Source organism: Wyeomyia smithii, chromosome 2 (assembly GCF_029784165.1).
Source record: "Wyeomyia smithii strain HCP4-BCI-WySm-NY-G18 chromosome 2, ASM2978416v1, whole genome shotgun sequence".
Classification (NCBI taxonomy): domain Eukaryota; kingdom Metazoa; phylum Arthropoda; class Insecta; order Diptera; family Culicidae; genus Wyeomyia; species Wyeomyia smithii.
In genome coordinates, this window is record NC_073695.1 from 31,809,611 (window position 1) to 31,827,485 (window position 17,875).

A 17,875-nucleotide genomic window follows, 5' to 3' on the forward strand; every position below is an offset into this window, starting at 1 on the left:
ACATGGCTCTTCGTGCCATTCATTTTGCATTGAAAGTTAAATGCCTCATATAAAAAATACTCTTTGATCAATAATTCAAAATCTAAGCCACTAATCGAAAATCCACTCGGTAGCATTCTGGGGGAGAACAGTAGCTTTCGTTTGCGTATAAGATCATCAAAATCGGATATTGCGTTCTGTAAGAAAGGTGCGTTAGTTTTTTGCGGCACATACATACAGACAACATACATACACACACACATACACACACATACACACGAACAGACATTGCTCAGTTCGTCGAGCTGAGTCGAATGGTATATACGATTTGGCCCTCCGGATCTTGGATCTATTTTGCGTTTTTGGATCGATTTTATAACCTTTGTTTAGTATAACAAAGGTAAAAATAAGATTTTAAAAAAAATGACCTTTTTTAGATAATTGATTCCTAATTTGTTTTCAAAAATGAATCGTGTTCCAAAAAATTAAACCAATAGCACAAAATGGCATCTTTTGCCTATAGAAAAGTCAATTTAAAAAAAATTAAAACTGGGACATTTTTTGTGGAACTGTTCTTGTGTGATTCCAGATTCCAGATGAATCAAGTTTTTGTAGACAAATCACACAATGCTCAATGATTCTATAGATCTTGGTGATTGGAACTGAAGAATGTTTATCAGGACATGGATATTCCGTTAGCATATCTGTTAATTCTTAATTAGTGTTTTATGATGTTCTACTGTAACATAAAACTATTTTAATCAAGAGCTTAGATCAATTGCACAATTGGAACTTTTCAGGAAAATAAGGCAAAATGAACCAATATTGCAATATATCTTTATCCATATTAGGAAAAAAATATAAATTCAACGCAAAAAAAAAAATTCAGTCAAGTCATGTTAGTACTAAAACTTGACTCGATCCCGTCAAAAAGCATGTGGCCACTCAGGTTTTCCATAAATGCAAGAAACCAAGGAAATGTGTTGCAAAATTGTATGCAATTTTTGCAGCCTCTAAGGAAGAAAAATTGTTTTCTAGCAATACACAAACTTTTCGTCGTGGACCGGTTTGCGGGAAAATTGGCGTAAACGAAAGAAAAAAGGAAAAATAAAACAGCGAATTCACACCATCGCGTATCGACAGTGCGTGCGTGGCGGCGCGATAATGCTGTGGAGATGGTAATGCAAAACCCAATTTCAACCAGGTCAATAACCAATCGACAAAAAAAAACAAAAAATCAACAAAGTAAGAGAACTGAAGTCGAAAATACAAAACTACTAGCAAAGGAATGAAGAAAAAAAAACCGTTCGCACATGTAGATTCGCGTCGATTGATCAACACTCGCTGCTTCAGAGGTACAACGAAAACCGAAAATCTAAAGTAAGGGGTGCTGTTTTTGGCCCCCGATGATTCAGCCTTCGTTGTTAAATTTTACTCTCCACCCAAAATTGGTTCACCACTCTGACATTGCGAATGCGCGCGAATTCCTTTTCATCGCGGCTCATTATTTCCGCAATTTTAAAGTTCCTCCCGCGGTGATGTGCTCACACCGCCGCTCGCCCGTCCGCCGGCTTCGTCATCATCATCATCGCCATCTCTTCAACTTTCCTTACCAAATCCCTCCCCGGAGAGATTGTTCCGCACTGCTACCGACCGCGCGACCGTGAACTTCTTCTACCCTCGGGAAGCTTCGCCTATATTACAGGCAGAGAGATCTCTTGCTTCTTTTAAATCACCAACCGGCATCGAGTTAGCTTTAAATATACGAAATGGAATTTCCCAGCGAACGGAAGATGGTAAAATTGCGAGCGATTCGCGATTTTTTCGCTGCTGCTGTAGTCCGCAAACAAAAGAAAGAAAAGTACAGTTCAATACTGCCTCGTCATCATTGAGCACGTTGATCTTTACCAACGGAGCTGCTGGTAACCCTTCACTTACGTTTTTTTGTTGTTGCTGTTGTTGTTGTTGAATATAAGTCTGTGTGTGTCGAAGCAAGGCAGAGAAATATGAAAGAGCTTCACAAATTATTTGCTGCATCTTCTCTATTAGCCTGCGATTGCCCTTTATTCTGATGGAAAAGCCCACAATTTGTCCGGAATGCTCGGATGATAACTCGGTTAATTAATGTGAACTTGGTGGGAACTGTGACCAAGTTTCCCTTGGTCTATGGGGAGGAGGGCGATGCTATCGGTTTGAAAGTGGTTTACGTCGCGTGTGTGCTGTGTACGGATTTTAAGGCCTTAAATACAATTTCATGTTATCGTACCATTAAGTTACAAGACACACAACATAACCTGCTTAAAGACAAAAATGATTTTTAGTTCCCAATATCTTTGACTTGAACTTTGACTTTTTTCTTTCGTATGTTATCTATTACTCAATCCGCTTTACAAAACTTTTCTTTTTCAGAGAAAACTATCCGCGCGTTCTGGAGCATATCATCCACACGCAACCGTATGTGCTAAACCGAGACTACAAGGAGATCCTGAACACTCTAGACATCGTATCCAGCGATTCAGGTTGGTGTTCACAAACTGACGGAACGGAACGACTCCCGTCGAGACAGTTATCTTTGATTTAGTTTGTAAGTTTTGGTGTTCCACCGAGGACGGTTGCGCCGTGACATTTAGCTAGAACACTTGATCAAAGCACTGGGACCGCATAGATCATGCCAACATAACAAGCACTGCTACCGCGGCACAAATCAATCATCCCAAGAATCAATCAACGCCCCTACCGTCGGTTTTGGGTTGCATCCGACTATTTATAGGAATCAATCCATCCCATTTCTAAAGCGACGTGTTGTGTAGCGCCGCTGCAGGTGACATTTTGCAAACCCCGAAACCGTAGTTAATTTTCCGATTCGGCTGCCAGAGTACAGTTCAACATTATCGCTGGTCCCAAAAAAACCGAATTTCATTGATACAAATTTGCTACGCAGTAGTTGCCTTCCGATATCTTCTTCACCGCCAGCGATACCAAACAATAACAGTGTAACGTCTTTGTACTGCAAACCGGCAAATGCAAGTCTTGAATGAAGTGTAGAGGATCGACAGAGGAAAAATACAGAACAGCCGCAAGGATCCACGGCCATATTCGCAAAACGACTCGACCGACCGACCGGTCGTTGAACCGCCCAGCCATCGTCGTCTTCACAGGCGAATTTTTACTTCGTTACTTCTGTTTGCGGTGTGTTCTTCTTACAGCCGCCGCCGGTGAAGCGGTGTGCATTGGCGAATGCGATCGAAATTTTTGTTTACGTTTTTTTGTGTGCCCACCAAGGTCTGTCCAATGCGCAAAGCGCAGAGGGAAATTTAAGCTGACTTGCGTTGCAGGGCGAGACGCGGGACGGCGCGTCGCGACCGGACGGGATCACGATGATAATGTTCTGCCAAAATATTTTCGTCGTCGCTGGCTGGCCCGAGTTCGGCTAGAAAATTTATTTCTTTTGGGTAGTACCGGTTTCGGTATCGCAAATTTATTTTCGCTATGATACAATGTTGCTCGCACGGCTGGATTGCGATCAAGATAGAAGAGTGATCGCGCATTTGACACTGACTTTTTTTAGCACCACGTAAAGAGCGTGAGAACCACCCTAGATGATGACCACTCGATCGCGCAAACTACGCCTTGAAAATGCGCGCACACACACATGGTTTGTTCCGTTCTTGTTGTATTCTGGCTGTTGTTGCTGTTGTGGTTATTGCTACAGGAACAATTTGGCGAAAATTTACATGAGGCCGTCGTTGACGTCATGCAACCCTGGCTGGTGGCGCTGTGATTTATGGAGCAGTTTATATTTTGGCTATAGCGATTTCCGGTTAGAGTTTGGCGTTATCGCTTGTTCTTTTGTAAAATTTTTAAACTGAGACTATCCTGCGTTTGTGTTTGTGGATATGTTTGCGTGTTTAACTGTGTTCGACGGTGTCAAACCGTCAGATCGTAACCTAAGGCTCAAAGTGTCTGGAAAATGGGTCTATTTATAGTTGCATTCTTACTTGTGATCGATCGTACGTTTCAGACTTTAAAATTGGGACCCCATAGACTAGCCAACACCACGCTAGCAGACCGAGTTGCTAGTTGTTTACTTTGATTGTTGCAATTGTTGCAAATCTCCCTTTCAAACATCCAATATATCAAGTAAAAGTCATCTGGCATCCCTTGCTGCTGTCTGCACAAACTTCGTGTGCGCGTCTAATGTCTTCTTCAAATCCTTCGCAGCCATCCATTCAAACGACTAACCGAAACGGCTCGGTATTTATTTATTTATTTTTGCTTTACATTTTTGGAATTAAAAATCTATCTTTAGCCCCTGAAGAGGGAAAGTATATGCCCCTCGACTTCTCGACTACACACCAGAAATAATATTGCATCTATCGCCTTCGCCGCCACCGTAGCCACCGCCCCCTCCGGCTGCTGCTGTTCTAAGAGGCAGGAAGTGCACAGACCGTTTACGCTAGCATACCTACGACTCCCGTGGGGTTCGTCGAAAGGTGTGAGCCCTGTCAAGGGAGCAAACGGAACAAGAAACACATGCGGGGAAGACAGGCGGAACGACGTTAAAAATGAAAACAGAGAAGATCGGCCGCGATGGCGTGCGAGCATTCCATCTCACTAAACCATATGTTGGCACCACCCGTCCTGCTGCCCCACGCCCGTTTCGGAGTTCTCCCTGGAAAAGGTTGTGCGCCGGGGAAAAATAGAACCGCGTGCCATGCAATAGACGCCTGCGTTTGCCCGTGCCGCGCGCGCTGGCTGTGCGGAGCGGATTCTATGAAGGTATATCTGCTGGGGGTCGTTGATTTAATGGCCGATGCCGAATGGAGTCGACTTCCAGCCGTTTCGTTCCGTTGCTACGAGCCCGTGACCAACCGACGTGAGTCGCGTGCTTCGTGGCGCACTGCTTCTCTCGTGATGCGTTTGCCGCTGGCGTTGAAGATTTCCTTGATTTTTTTAGGGGAGCACTGGGACCGTGTAATCCGTAGATATACAGTAATGGATGCTGAACCGTTAGCGCACCAGTTCTTAGTGGATGGAAGGAGTTTTCTTTGTTTGTGAGTTCTTTTTTCAGCTAAAAACTGTTTCTTTGTTTTTAGACTAACTTATGATATTAAACAAAACTTAGGATTATTGTAAATTAGTCACATTTCATTGACGTTTTTGTAATGGATTTGCTATGGGAGAAAAAACGTCGGATTACAATTTTCGTCTTCTATTAGCTTATTATCTATGAATTTCGCGAAAAATTATCTAATTGAAATAATTAACATTGTGTCTGTCCAAATTCAATAATATTCTTATGAAATCTTGAAATGTAATGAATTCTTAACGAAATAAATAATTAAAAATTCCTTCATGTCTAAATAAAATCATAATAAAATTAGTTTTATAAGTGAAAAAAGGAAAATAATACATCTATCCGAAGTATATATGACATACCAATAAAACGATTAAACTTACAAAAAATGCACATACATAAAAAAAAACTACTAAAAATTTTGAAAATGTAGGGGAGCAAAAAACTATACGAAATCAATACAATTCCACAATTTTTTTTGCAATAAAAAAGAATACAAAAAAAAAATGTTTTCATAAATCGAACTATTCAATTTAACATTTTTTAATCTGTCAAAAATTCAAGCATTCGAATTAAAAAGAAATATATCAAAAATGTGTTTGAGTAGTATATAGAAGAAAATAAGTTGAATAAAAATAAATATTGAGCAGTTAAATTTTAAACACAATTTGTATAAATTTCTATTATTTTTCAAACTGCTCAAGAATACAGAAATTACCTCAACAAAAACAGATAAATTGCTAACTTAGCGTTGCTAAGTTTAAACACAAAAAATTTGAACTAAGTTTTGAAAAATCCACATTAAATACGAATACTTTGTCTTCCTGGTAAAAGAGAATCTTTGAAAATTCGGGTAAAATATAAACAAAGTTCATGAAAAAATGCAATAAAAACAAATTAAAAGAAAATGTTGTAAAATCAGGGAAATACCCAATGATTTTAATCAATATATCTTAAATGATTCTGAATGAAAAGCAATGGATTTACTCGCATAAACCAATTATCGTTTCTGCTTCAATCTGGAATGAAAAAATAATTGTACACCTAAACACTGACTAAGATAAAATTAATTCCAAATAAATCCGAACTATTCATTTCAAATACATTTTGAACTTCCACAGATTCGAGTTTCCCAAAAAATAATTAAGCTTGATGTATAAATAAGATCAAAGGATGTCTGAAAAGAACATAGAAGAAATTCAAATTTTATTCCAGGAATATGTTTTGAAAATATATTAAAAAATATTTAAAAAAAACATGTAAAATTTATATTACACTCAGTGATTAGTAATTTCAAATAAAATCATATTAATTTTCTTGCAAATATACAAAAGTTTAGTAGGGTGAGGCAGAGTATTTTCGCCAGTGAATAAAATAGTGAATCCCAGGGGTTAGTAACAACCTACAATATTGCAATATGGTACATTGAGATGAGCTTCTTCATCATGCAAGAAATTTGCATCGTAGGTTGTTCCCCAGAGTTTCTATTTTAATCACTGCCGAAAATACCATCCCTTACCCTATTATCCAAACGAAATCCAAATAAGTGCAGTTAAGATTAAAATTCGTTTTTCAAAACTAAAAAAAGATCCTAGATTTTATAACAGTCATGGAATGGAATTACACCCTATGTTTTGCACGTTATTTTTATACGGATTTTTTACACGTCTTTTTTGCACGGTTTCCCGAAATAAACCACATTTCACGTGGACAGATTTTCAACGAATTTGCCCTACCCCCCTTTCCCTCCTTGGACAACTGCCCATGTAAATTCTAAAAACTTTCATGGACCGTGGACATTAAACAGATTCCTCCCCCTCCTCCCATTAAAGCGGTCCACGTGGAATGTGGATGGCTCCTAAGACGATTTTGATTTACACGATTTTGCGAAGTTACACGGTTTCTCGAAGTAACACGGTTTTATTTTACACGGGACGAATCCCAGGTTAAAAAAAAAAAAAATCGTGTGTATTAATATAAACAGTTTTTGAATTTTTTGAATTAAATTTATTTAAAGTTTGAATATATTTTGAATTCTTAAAAATGTTAGTAAGATGAAATTAAACCCCAAAATGCGGATACAATGCTGAATTCAATTACAGGTCGGACTCGATTATCCGGCATTTTTTTTGTGTCCGTTTTTAATTTTTATTTCGAAATTCTACCTTTACCATCCCTTCTGGCAGATTTGTTACCATTTATGTTACTTCCTACATGTTTGGGACATGTTCGAATTAAGTGAAAATAATCAATGTCCAATTTTTTTTTTGCTTCTCAATATTTTATCACTTTTCGCCTAAGAACTAATTTCTGGTTACGCCACTGCATCATACAAGTGAAATAATAAAAGGAAACATTTTTTTATGTTCGTTAGTCACAAATTTGTATAATTTTGCTGTGATTTGATTATCCGGAAAACTCGATTATCCGGAATGATTTTTTTTTTGGCATACCAGGTAATCGAGTCCGATTTGTACTGGGAGTTTTACTCAAACTTCAATAAATCTGAATTTAGTACAAACCATTGTACAACGATCCAGAAACTGAATTTAGGAAAAAAATTAGATCTAGTAAAGCTTAATAGAAATATTTTAGAGAATAACTTTTTTCTACAAAGTTACTACAAAGCTTATTATATAATTATCAAAAATTAAGGTGGCCCAAATTGCAGATAAAAAAATGGTTCTACAATGTTGTAGCCCCGTAAATTTAAGGCAAATTTGTAGAAAATAGTTTTTCTCTATCTTTGAAAATAATCGATTTAGATTGATAAACCATTTATTTGCTCTAATTTTTTAAATTCAATTCTCACATCAAAACTGTCATTAAACGACTTTAAGGGACATTGTAAATATCTCAATTTTACCCAAAGTCATTGATATTTATATAATTTATATATTTTGCATTTGAAAACATACAGATTGGATTTCTCGTTATTTTTTTTTTAATAAAAATAATTACCTTCAATTTGACCCAAAAAGATAAAAACCCGATCGACAGGTTCAAAAATTTTGAATTTTTGATGAAAATATATTTGATTTAAGTCGCTTTGATGGTCACCCTATTTCGAAGCTGGTCGCCATAACGATCTAACAAAAAAAACACGAGTTTGATTATAATTAACGAAGATCAATTTCTGCACTATTGAGCAAAATTTGAGCACTTTGTGTGATAAGGCCCGAAATAAAGTGATCATAAAACAAAGGCTTTATTCGATATCTGTTATCTTCAAAACTCCATAACTTTGAGCTAGTTGATCATTTTTCGATGTTTTTGAGACAAATTGGAGGTAATTGTCCCTAGTTTAAAAAAAAACATACCGAAAAATCTAATCTTTGTGCTAAAAATCTAATGCAAAAAAATATAAAATTGTTATGAGTTCTGACATAATTTTAAATTGTTTTCACTCAAATACAAAAAAAACATATTTTTAAAAATTTCTCCATGAATAAAGCTTTGAGAAGAACGACAAACAAATGAAAAAGACACGATTTTTTATAAGAAACACCAATAACTTTGAGTTGAATTTAGATATTTACGATGTCAGCATTGCAAACTGTTTGTTGTTTTATAAAGCCTTACCAGTAAGGTTTTCGCCAGAATATTGCCTTCGAGCTCTAGATCTAAACTTTCCCCTAAACTCGGTTTCTCGATCATTGTGCATTGGATAACTGTGTGAAGAATAAATGAACAAAGTAAAGTTCTTGTATCGGTTACATTCCTATACCCAACTTTAATTTTTAAATACTCTGCTTCATCTCTCTGCGACCCATTAGCGAGAACGCAATCACGATCACAATAGATCAACTTGACGGTAAAAAAGTAGAGGACATTATATTAATGTGAACTCCCTAACTTTCCTCCAATCTCTATAAAAATTCCAATATGTGTTCCGGGAAGGTCTTGGAACTTCAACTACCATTATGTAGTTTAGTCAACTAGTTGACTAGTCATCATGGTCAAAGAAAAAATAGTTGGTGGCCTACTTACGACCTGTAAAATATTGGCACCTTAAACAACGAAATTCTACTGTAAAACATAAACGATACGGAGTAAGAGGAGCCCTTAGTTATCAAATTATCAAGGCTATCTAACAGCTAGTAACAATAGACAGCGTTCGTAGAACTTTACGTTTGATTAACATCGAAGTTCCTCAAGGAAGTAACATAGGCCATCATTATTTTTATATTCAATGATTATATCGGAAACATAAAGCTTAAAGAAATACCAAAACTTTCTGCTGACGATACTACATTGTTCTCTCCTCGTTCCAATGCTCAATCTATTGTGAATGACTTAGACACGGACTTATCGATTTTCTTTAATGGAAATCGTCTTTTTTAACCTATCTAAACCAAAATACATGTTTTTTCACTCGTCTCAAAATAATTCTAGTATACTCTGATTCATTCATTCGGCTCCTGGTGGATTTTTTCCCTTCATAGTTTCATCTAATCAAATCTCCCAGCTGGTCTCGAGGTACGATGCTGGCTTTACAAGCCAGTCGTCGTATGTTCGAGTCTCGGCTCGGGAGAGACTGTTAGTGTCAGTAGGATCGTAGCGCTAGCCCCGCAATTGTCCTGTACACTCAACAGTTGGCTGCGAAGTCTGTGTATAATAAACAAAAGGTCGAGTTCCGATACGGAATGTAGCATCAAGGCTTTGCTTTAGTTTCATCTAAATAGTAGTAAAGTATTCATACCACACACGGTATCACTATATTACTCTAGTCAACACAGGTGCACGCCAAAAGCAAAAAACCGGAAAAAATGAAAAATTATAGCTATTCAACTGTTTCTGTGAATTTGTCACCCTACCTGTACGACTGTTAGGTAGGGGTTTTTATATTTCATTTTTTTTCGGTTTGAGCTTTTTGAATGCACTTTTTTCATTTTATCGACCAGTGTTATTGAATTTTTTTTTTGTATTGTATATTATGTGACTCCTTTCCAAGGAGCCGAGCTTCCATTGCGATTTTACTTACTTATTTTGTTTTAACCTTATTTTCGCGTTCTTTTTCTTTACTCTTGTTAGTATAACTCCATACATGGTCGTTTAGAAGTCGTTTGAAAAAGTTTTTGTTAGAACAACTTTTTCCTCAAGAGTTCCAACTTTGGTTTATCCAGAAGAGTTTTAGGCAACAAAAATGTCTATCTAAAAAACTAATTTTTAAAGAAATCTGAGATGACATTTTCTTACAAATCACTTTTCGTTTATACATTTTGTGTTCGGAATCTCAGATTCAATTCGTTCAATATTTCTGAATAAAGTTAGATAATTTCCTAAAAACCATCTCTTGACAACTTTTCTCTAATTCTTGTCAATATTTACATTTATATATATCGAGTTATGAAAATAACTTCAGCTTTTCTCAAATGTTAATGCAGTTAAATTAAAAAAAAAAAAGTAGGAGGTTGTATCCAAGACACGTTCGCATAACTGACGTAAAACTACGGGCACTATTAATAAATGCATTGTTGAGTGCTCCATAATGAGTCACAAAGTTCAAACAAAAAAAACTCTTCATTAAATTAACGCTGGAAGTCTATTGTACGAGAACTTCCGAGTTATACTGCACTACTTGGAGTAAGAGACAATTTGCACGTTTTGTGCCGTGCTGAAATGCGAAATATATATATATATATATATATATATATATATATATATATATATATATATATATATATATATATATATATATATATATATATATATATATATATATATATATATATATATATATATATATATATATATATATATATATATATATATATATATATATATATATATATATGATTGCTTGATAACTTTCGAAAAAATGGTAAATCTTTAATTACTTGTTTAGTTGCTTTAAGAAGGGCAGTTTACTGTTTAAAATTGAATATGATACTGATAGCAACCTTTTTACTGCTCTGACACATTAAAAAATACCGCGCTGCAGCTGAGATATGTGATAAACCGGCAAGTGATTTGTTCAAGCCGAAAGCAAATTCGGAAAGCCAGCTAATACTGCCACAATTCGCTGCTGCTACTACCACAACCTGCTACGCTACTGTTATTGTAGGACCGACCGACCGACCGTTATTATAGGCTCCGCTTTTTTGTTAAGTTTCACATTCTCTCATCGAAAGATTCAGTAATTCTCGTTTAAATTTTGTAACCAGAAAACGACAAGCGATTTATTTTACTTGCTGTTGTCTGTGCCGCATGTTGCAACTGTGCGGCTAGGGGACAAAATTCTTTTCATTTGCAAATTGGTAAAACGAGTTCCAATTATTGATATAAAGTCGACCTTACCACCTTTGTTCGGGCGTTCTAACATTTTACATGAAGTGTAATGTTGGAGGGCTATCGGCTTTTAATTCCGCATAAAAATACGCTATGACTAACTAAATATAATAACAAACTTTACTTCCAAAGTCTAGCGCATGAGACCTTTTTTCCTTGTTTAGTTGTTTGCTACTAAACTCATGCAGTTACCGATTAAAATGCGTACACAAGGTTATCTTAATCTTCCAAATGATTCTAGAGTCAGTAAAACATCAATGAAGCGCAAAAAAACTCCAGGAAAATAGGTATGATTTACGACATACTAAAATTCCCAACAAAACTAAAAAAAAAATATACTGAAACGAAGTTCAAATTTGAAGAACAATACAAAACGTGAATAAAGTTCATATTGGTTGTCTCAATTAAACGTAAAGCAGATTCCCGAAAGCTGTTCGATTTTCTTTCGTCATCGTTACATTCGATAAAGATTTTAAAATTGAATAAATGTTATTAAGATGTCTCCTGCTAGTTTCGTTCCATAGCGGGGCTCCCGGCGAACGCCTTCATACTGGTAAGAAGAATCCCGGGACTGTTGCTTCGCTTTAAATTTGGCGTTTTATCTATGCTTAAATTTCCAACGGCTGCCGGCTGCAGATTAATCCAAACGTCCTCCGTGCCTGCCTGCCATGTGAAATAAAAGTGCTCCCCCTTGTTCTTTTCACTGTTACCTGCGTGTTGCTGTTCACATAGCGACGGCGACGTCTGTCGGGCCTCTCCGTCCGCGCTCTGTTGCCCCTTTTTGACAACTGTGCAGTTCGGTTCGTGAAAGTGCATTCTCTAGTAGTAGACACACCGCGTACCGGTGCGGTGGCGGGAGGTAGAGCGCAGATATTTGGGGAGGACGCCAACCGGATGACAGGCGGCGGGGGGCGAATTATGGATGCGGGAAGGCAGTCACAGCAGCAGCGTGTGGGGGTCTTTCGCAACAACTGCACTAGATGCATGCAGCAGTGGCACCAGCAGCCGGGCCTGGTGAGTTACTCTAATAAAATAAATCCGGCTTGATTGTTCTGTGCTGTGTTTTCGGGCCGTCTGTGAGAGGGAATCCGGCCTGGCAGCAGCAGATCCGCTACTTCCGATGGGAAATTGTTGCATCAGAGTGCACCCAGCTGGGCCGAAGGGATATCGGGTGGCGGCGGGCGGCCGGCAGTGAAAATGTGGATTTACATGGGAAGACTTTCGATTTTATTCCACTTTTGAATGGCATGGCATCATTTTAATCAGATGCTGCCTCGAAAAAGATCGCTTCTGGTGGAGTGTGGAGTGTGGACAGAAGCGGATGAGACGAAACAGTGGTGTTTCCTATTGCGCCGGATGCAATTAATTTAACCGTAATGATTCACCGGGTGATACACTCGGAGATCAACGACACCCCCTTGCAATGTGTGATTATGTCGCAGCGATGTCACTGGTTGCGCGTTGCCGGATCCAAGTTCAACCGCGGGGAGTTTTAGACAAAATGATGTTGCTTTTGATTCATGTTTTCACTCTAGATTTTAGTTAGAAGTTTTAGCGCTACATCCACGAACAAAAAACCACTTCCACCGGAAGTTCACATCAAAATGCTATCTTTTTTCCCTCTCTTTCTCTCTCTCGGTGAGAAGAGCAACAACTTCCTCCTTGCTAGTGAAAACGAGCGGATCAAATTCTTGCCACTGGTGAAAGTGACACCCCCGTACTGGAGTACACACAGTTCATCGATAAACCATAAACAAACAATCGGTGGAACGCTATCAGGTTACCAGTTTCACTCTACCATCATCGCAGGGCGGAAGGACAACTGCAATCCACCCGGTGCTGTCAGTTCGGCTGACTCGTACGACGAGGAGAAAGCAGAGGATGCCCACGCGTGACAATGATGACATTTTTTTGTTGTTCTGTTACCCCGTTATTTGTGTGTTTTCATTTTTCCATCATTCTCGCGGGAACGAGAGACGAGCAGGAAAATCAAACCGGGCGGTGGAAAAACACTATTTTTGTACCGTTTCGCCTTAGTGCCAGCTCGTTGCCATCGCCATCCATTAACCCAGAAGGTGGAATAAAATTCTGCTCTACTGGTGGCTGGCTTGCTGCCACGCGCGTGCCACTCAACGCTTTTCCCAAATGTACAAGCAAACACGGCAGGCATGGAGGACGGCTAAGGGGGTGATGATGATGATGATGATGATGATGATGGTCCCACCTCATACCCCTACATCGCTTTGAGCTGGTCGATTTATCTAAGAAAGATATTATTTAAAGACATACAATGTAACCAGTAGGCAAACAAATAACGGACTGGTTATTAATACAGACATAGTAACCCTTCAAAAGAATACCAATAATTTGAAAATTAAAAAAAAAACGATTTTCCAATAACATCCAAAACGTTTCCAACCCGAAAATCATCTGGATTTGGTTAGGAATCGAACCTAACATTTAGGAGCTTTAACTAATCAGAATTGGTTCTGGATAACGATCCAAAACTACGAGAGAGATCCTATGATACTATAGTTCTCGATAACGAGCTATACAGTCCACAGGCAAACCCAAGCCTTTTCAGTTTTTTTTCTCCCAACCCTTTGTTCTAAATCGTGAAAACAGATAAATATTAAAAATCTTAATGAAAATATATATAATATTACAAACCAAAAAAGCAACTTATCAACCCGATATGCCTTTTGTTCCAATTTCAGGGGTTTAACCCTGATGTACTCAGTATCCAGATTGTCTATGTCAGTCTACGCGCGCGTGGCTCTAACATGTGTAGTCAACTCATTTTTTTTAACTCTACTATTTAATATTATTAGCTATATTCAAACAAAAATCCATCATCATCAATGAACATAATAACTTAGTGTACCAGATAAATTTGAAAAAAAAATATACTTAAATATTACAATCTTCTTTATTAATTAACAAAAAAATCGTTGAAATCTGTCTACAAAACAGATTTTATGTGTGAAATACAAAGCCTTTTAAATTCCGCCATTGTTGCTGCACGTTTCACTTGTCTGGGCATCGAATTGAAAAAGTAAATTCCTTTATACAACAGAGAGCTCTGTGATCTACTAAATAAAAAGTGTGGTGTTCTAGCGTCTTCCGCGTTTCTAGTGTTGTACCTATGAAAATCACTTCCCCTATCAATTCGATCACACAAATATCGAGGCAGCATATTATTAAAAATTCTATAAAGGAACACCATTGTCAAAAAATATACTCGTTGCTTCACAGAAAGCCATTGCAACGCGTCCAGCATGATACTCGAGGAAGTGTATCTATTACATCTTAATATTAATCGCATTACTTTATTTTGTAACCGCTGTAATCTCAATATTTGTGTATTATTTGCAAGGAATAAGATGGATGAGCAAAAGTCTATATGTGGTGAATTGATTGACTTATACAACAAAATTTTACTACTAACAGTCAATTCCTTTTTTTGACGGCAAAACAAACGCAAACTGCATACATTGCCCGCTTTACTAAAATCAAATCTACAGTTATTATGGATCGGCTGTATTATCTTGTCAGGTTCATTGACCACATCAATACTTTGATTGATCGATTGAACACTTTCAACGAAATAACTGTTAAATTTATTTGCAATAACTCGCGCGGAGTTTTCGTCAATACCATTAAAAGTTATGGACTGTGATAATGTATTATTACTTTTCATTAATTTTTTTAAAGTTTTCCATAACTCTTTGCTGTTATTTTGATGTTGATCGATCTTCCGTTGTATATATGCACATCTAACCTTTTTCAAGGTGCGTGGATATATGTTTCGCGCCGCGGTGTACCTGTTCCAATCATCGTTATCATTACTTCTACAAAATTTTTCATAACATTTATCTCTATGGATGTCCTAAAAATAGACTGAAACCCGGAGTCGGAGTCTCCTTGGAAGGGCCGCCGGCAATTGCAGTGACACAAAAGACTAACGATTCCAGCGCGAACAGTGTGCAGAGCAGTGCGCTATTCTGGGAAGATTTGAGGAATGAAATTTGTGACATTGTAGTAACACTCCCGGCTCCGAGACATACCGTCTTCAAGTGGGATGGGAAAGAAAGCTGCGGCTGAAACCTGTACCGGGTGTTGTGGAAGTGATAATAGTGGTGCCCTCCATTGAAGAAGATCCGAATTACATTCTCGGTTCGGGCTCTCGGGTGTCTTGTGCGGTGAAAATACAGCAGTTTTGGGGAGGGAGAGATGCGCCTTCGAGACAACTGCTGGTGACCGTTTTGTCACATAGTCGCTGACAATAAAAACCAAGGAAAGAACACCGCGTGATTGTTGTGTTTATAAATGGAACACAGTCGGAAATGTGATGGCATAGTGCTCCCGTCTTTATATGTAGGTATATACTATTTCGGTACGTCGTTATAGGAGTCGAGCGCGATCTTTCAGCTATTCATCTTCCAGGCGCACGTTGCACTGTGGTTTGAAGGGAAGGGGACAGCCGGGTGGTGTGCAATAAGAGAAATGAATAATTTTAAGAACAACTTCCTTCCGTTTGCGTCCGGTCGTTCTTCGAGATTCGTCGTTCTCTGCTGGGGAGAAGAAGTGTATTTTTAGCCGCTTTGATTGCGATTGTCTCCGGATGCCGCCGGATGATTCAAAAGTAAGTTGCAGTCAAATAGGGACACATAAACACAGAGGAAGAAAAACATACGGATAGCACGAGGGAATTATTGCAATCTGTCTGTAATTGATCTAAAGTACCCAGTTTATGTATGAGGGGATTTTATGACGTATTTTTATTTTTAACGTATAAAAAATATCGTGTTCGCTAAATAAACTTGTAACTGCTTAAAATAAAATACGATTGAAGAAAACTTCGCATGCATCGCAGCTGGAAATTATGGGAAATCAACAATCACAACCAATGACTGTTTCCAACTCCCACTTGCCCTGCTGCTGCAACCCCGAGTGCGAATCCCCATTCATAAATTTCCGTCCCCGTATCGCCGCGCTTCGCTGCACTACTCTCTCGAACTAATTGATTGCCCGCTGCTAGTCGCTCCGCAGCGCTTCGATTGCGTAGGAGAGCCTCCTTTATGGTGGCATTCACTACCTAACTGGGAAATGGAGCCGAACGATCAATGCGTGGTCCCGATATCAGCCCCATCGGAGGCCGGTGTAGAATCGTACAAAAGATACCGCTAGGTGAGGCATTTTATGGTACCCTCCTCCCACACCCCCACCGCAACCGGTGGAATCGGTCAGATTTGCGCTTCGTTCGGCATCACTCACTACCATAGGTGACAGCTGTGAAATATATGTTAATCTGCAATTGATCATTACACGCTTCGGCTTTGGAGAGCGCCGTGAAACGCGCGCTTATTCATGGAAACTGGGATGGTGATGTGACGACACTTTTTCCGCCGGTTACGTCCGCCCTTGGTCGCCGAAACCGAAGCAAGCGAACCTTCGGCTTGTCGTAGGAGTCATAGTAGCAACAGCAGCAATAGCAAAACCCGCGGGTAATTTGCACCACACGTAAAGCCGCCGCAGTGCGTGGCCGGAAGTCGTGGTCTAGCCGCCGCCGCGACAGGCGTATAGATGAAGTGCACAGTAAGATAAAGTGGAGCGGTAACCGCCGCGCTGTGGTGTAAAAATTGCTCACGCTTTTATGAATGAGTGGTGCCCTTTTCCACAACGGTGAGGTATGCAACGGCACGCGAGATACGAGCCGCCACCGCACTCACGAGATTAAGGCATCAGCAGTAGAATTGATTTCCGGTCGGTTAGTGACGCCAACATCATGGTGTGTTGCCTTTCGTAAACAAACGTACTTTTTTGCTGTCTAACGCAATCTCGGAGCATTGCACCGGCGTCACCGCCAATCGGTCGGGTGGCCGTTCAAGTTCCGTCGCCGGGCAGATTCTAATGAAGGTAATATGTCAGTTGTCACTCACGGTTGCCGGGCTCACATTCGCGCGCGTCGCGTCTAGCGACTTCCGATTGCGCATTGTTTGTCTTTGTTTAGCAGCTAGTAGCAAGAACGGAACGGGGTACGGTCGGTCGGTCACCGGAAGCCATGAAGTGTTGTCGAATGCTAGCGAAACGGGAAGTGTGTCTGCTTCCGTGTATTGCAGTATTGCAATAATTAGGTGGATTTTTTTTTGACGGGTTGAGATTTTCATAATCCTTCGTATTGGTACGTTTTGCGCTAACAAAACTCATTTGCAAATAGAATAGAAAAGAAAATGGTTTCGTCACTTTTCGGCGATTCTAAATTGGGATCATTATTAATTTTAGCTTTTTCTTCAGGCCTTCAGGAGCACTTTTCGGCGATCCTGAGCTCTATTTGGGATCATATTTTATTTCGGCATTCAGAAACACTTTTCGACGATTCTGAACTTAATTTGGGATACATTATATTTCGATCTTTTATGGCCTTTAAAAAGCTTTTTTTTAGTTATTCTAAACTCAATTTTGCATCATTTTTTATTTTGACCTTTTCTGGCCTTCAGGAGCACTTTTCGGCGATTCTGAGCTCTA

General features: G+C 38.8%; 1 protein-coding gene across 3 annotated transcripts in view; it reads left to right on the plus strand.

The window, feature by feature from the left end:
* The window catches only part of LOC129726150 (serine/threonine-protein phosphatase 4 regulatory subunit 1-like), a 345,895-nt gene that overhangs the window by 277,652 nt on the left and 50,368 nt on the right, over window positions 1-17,875 (plus strand). For all 3 annotated transcript variants that reach the window (XM_055682839.1, XM_055682837.1, XM_055682838.1), the window contains one exon: window positions 2,389-2,498. In XM_055682839.1, the coding sequence (XP_055538814.1) occupies window positions 2,389-2,498 (110 nt within the window). The remainder of the gene's footprint in view (window positions 1-2,388; window positions 2,499-17,875) is intronic.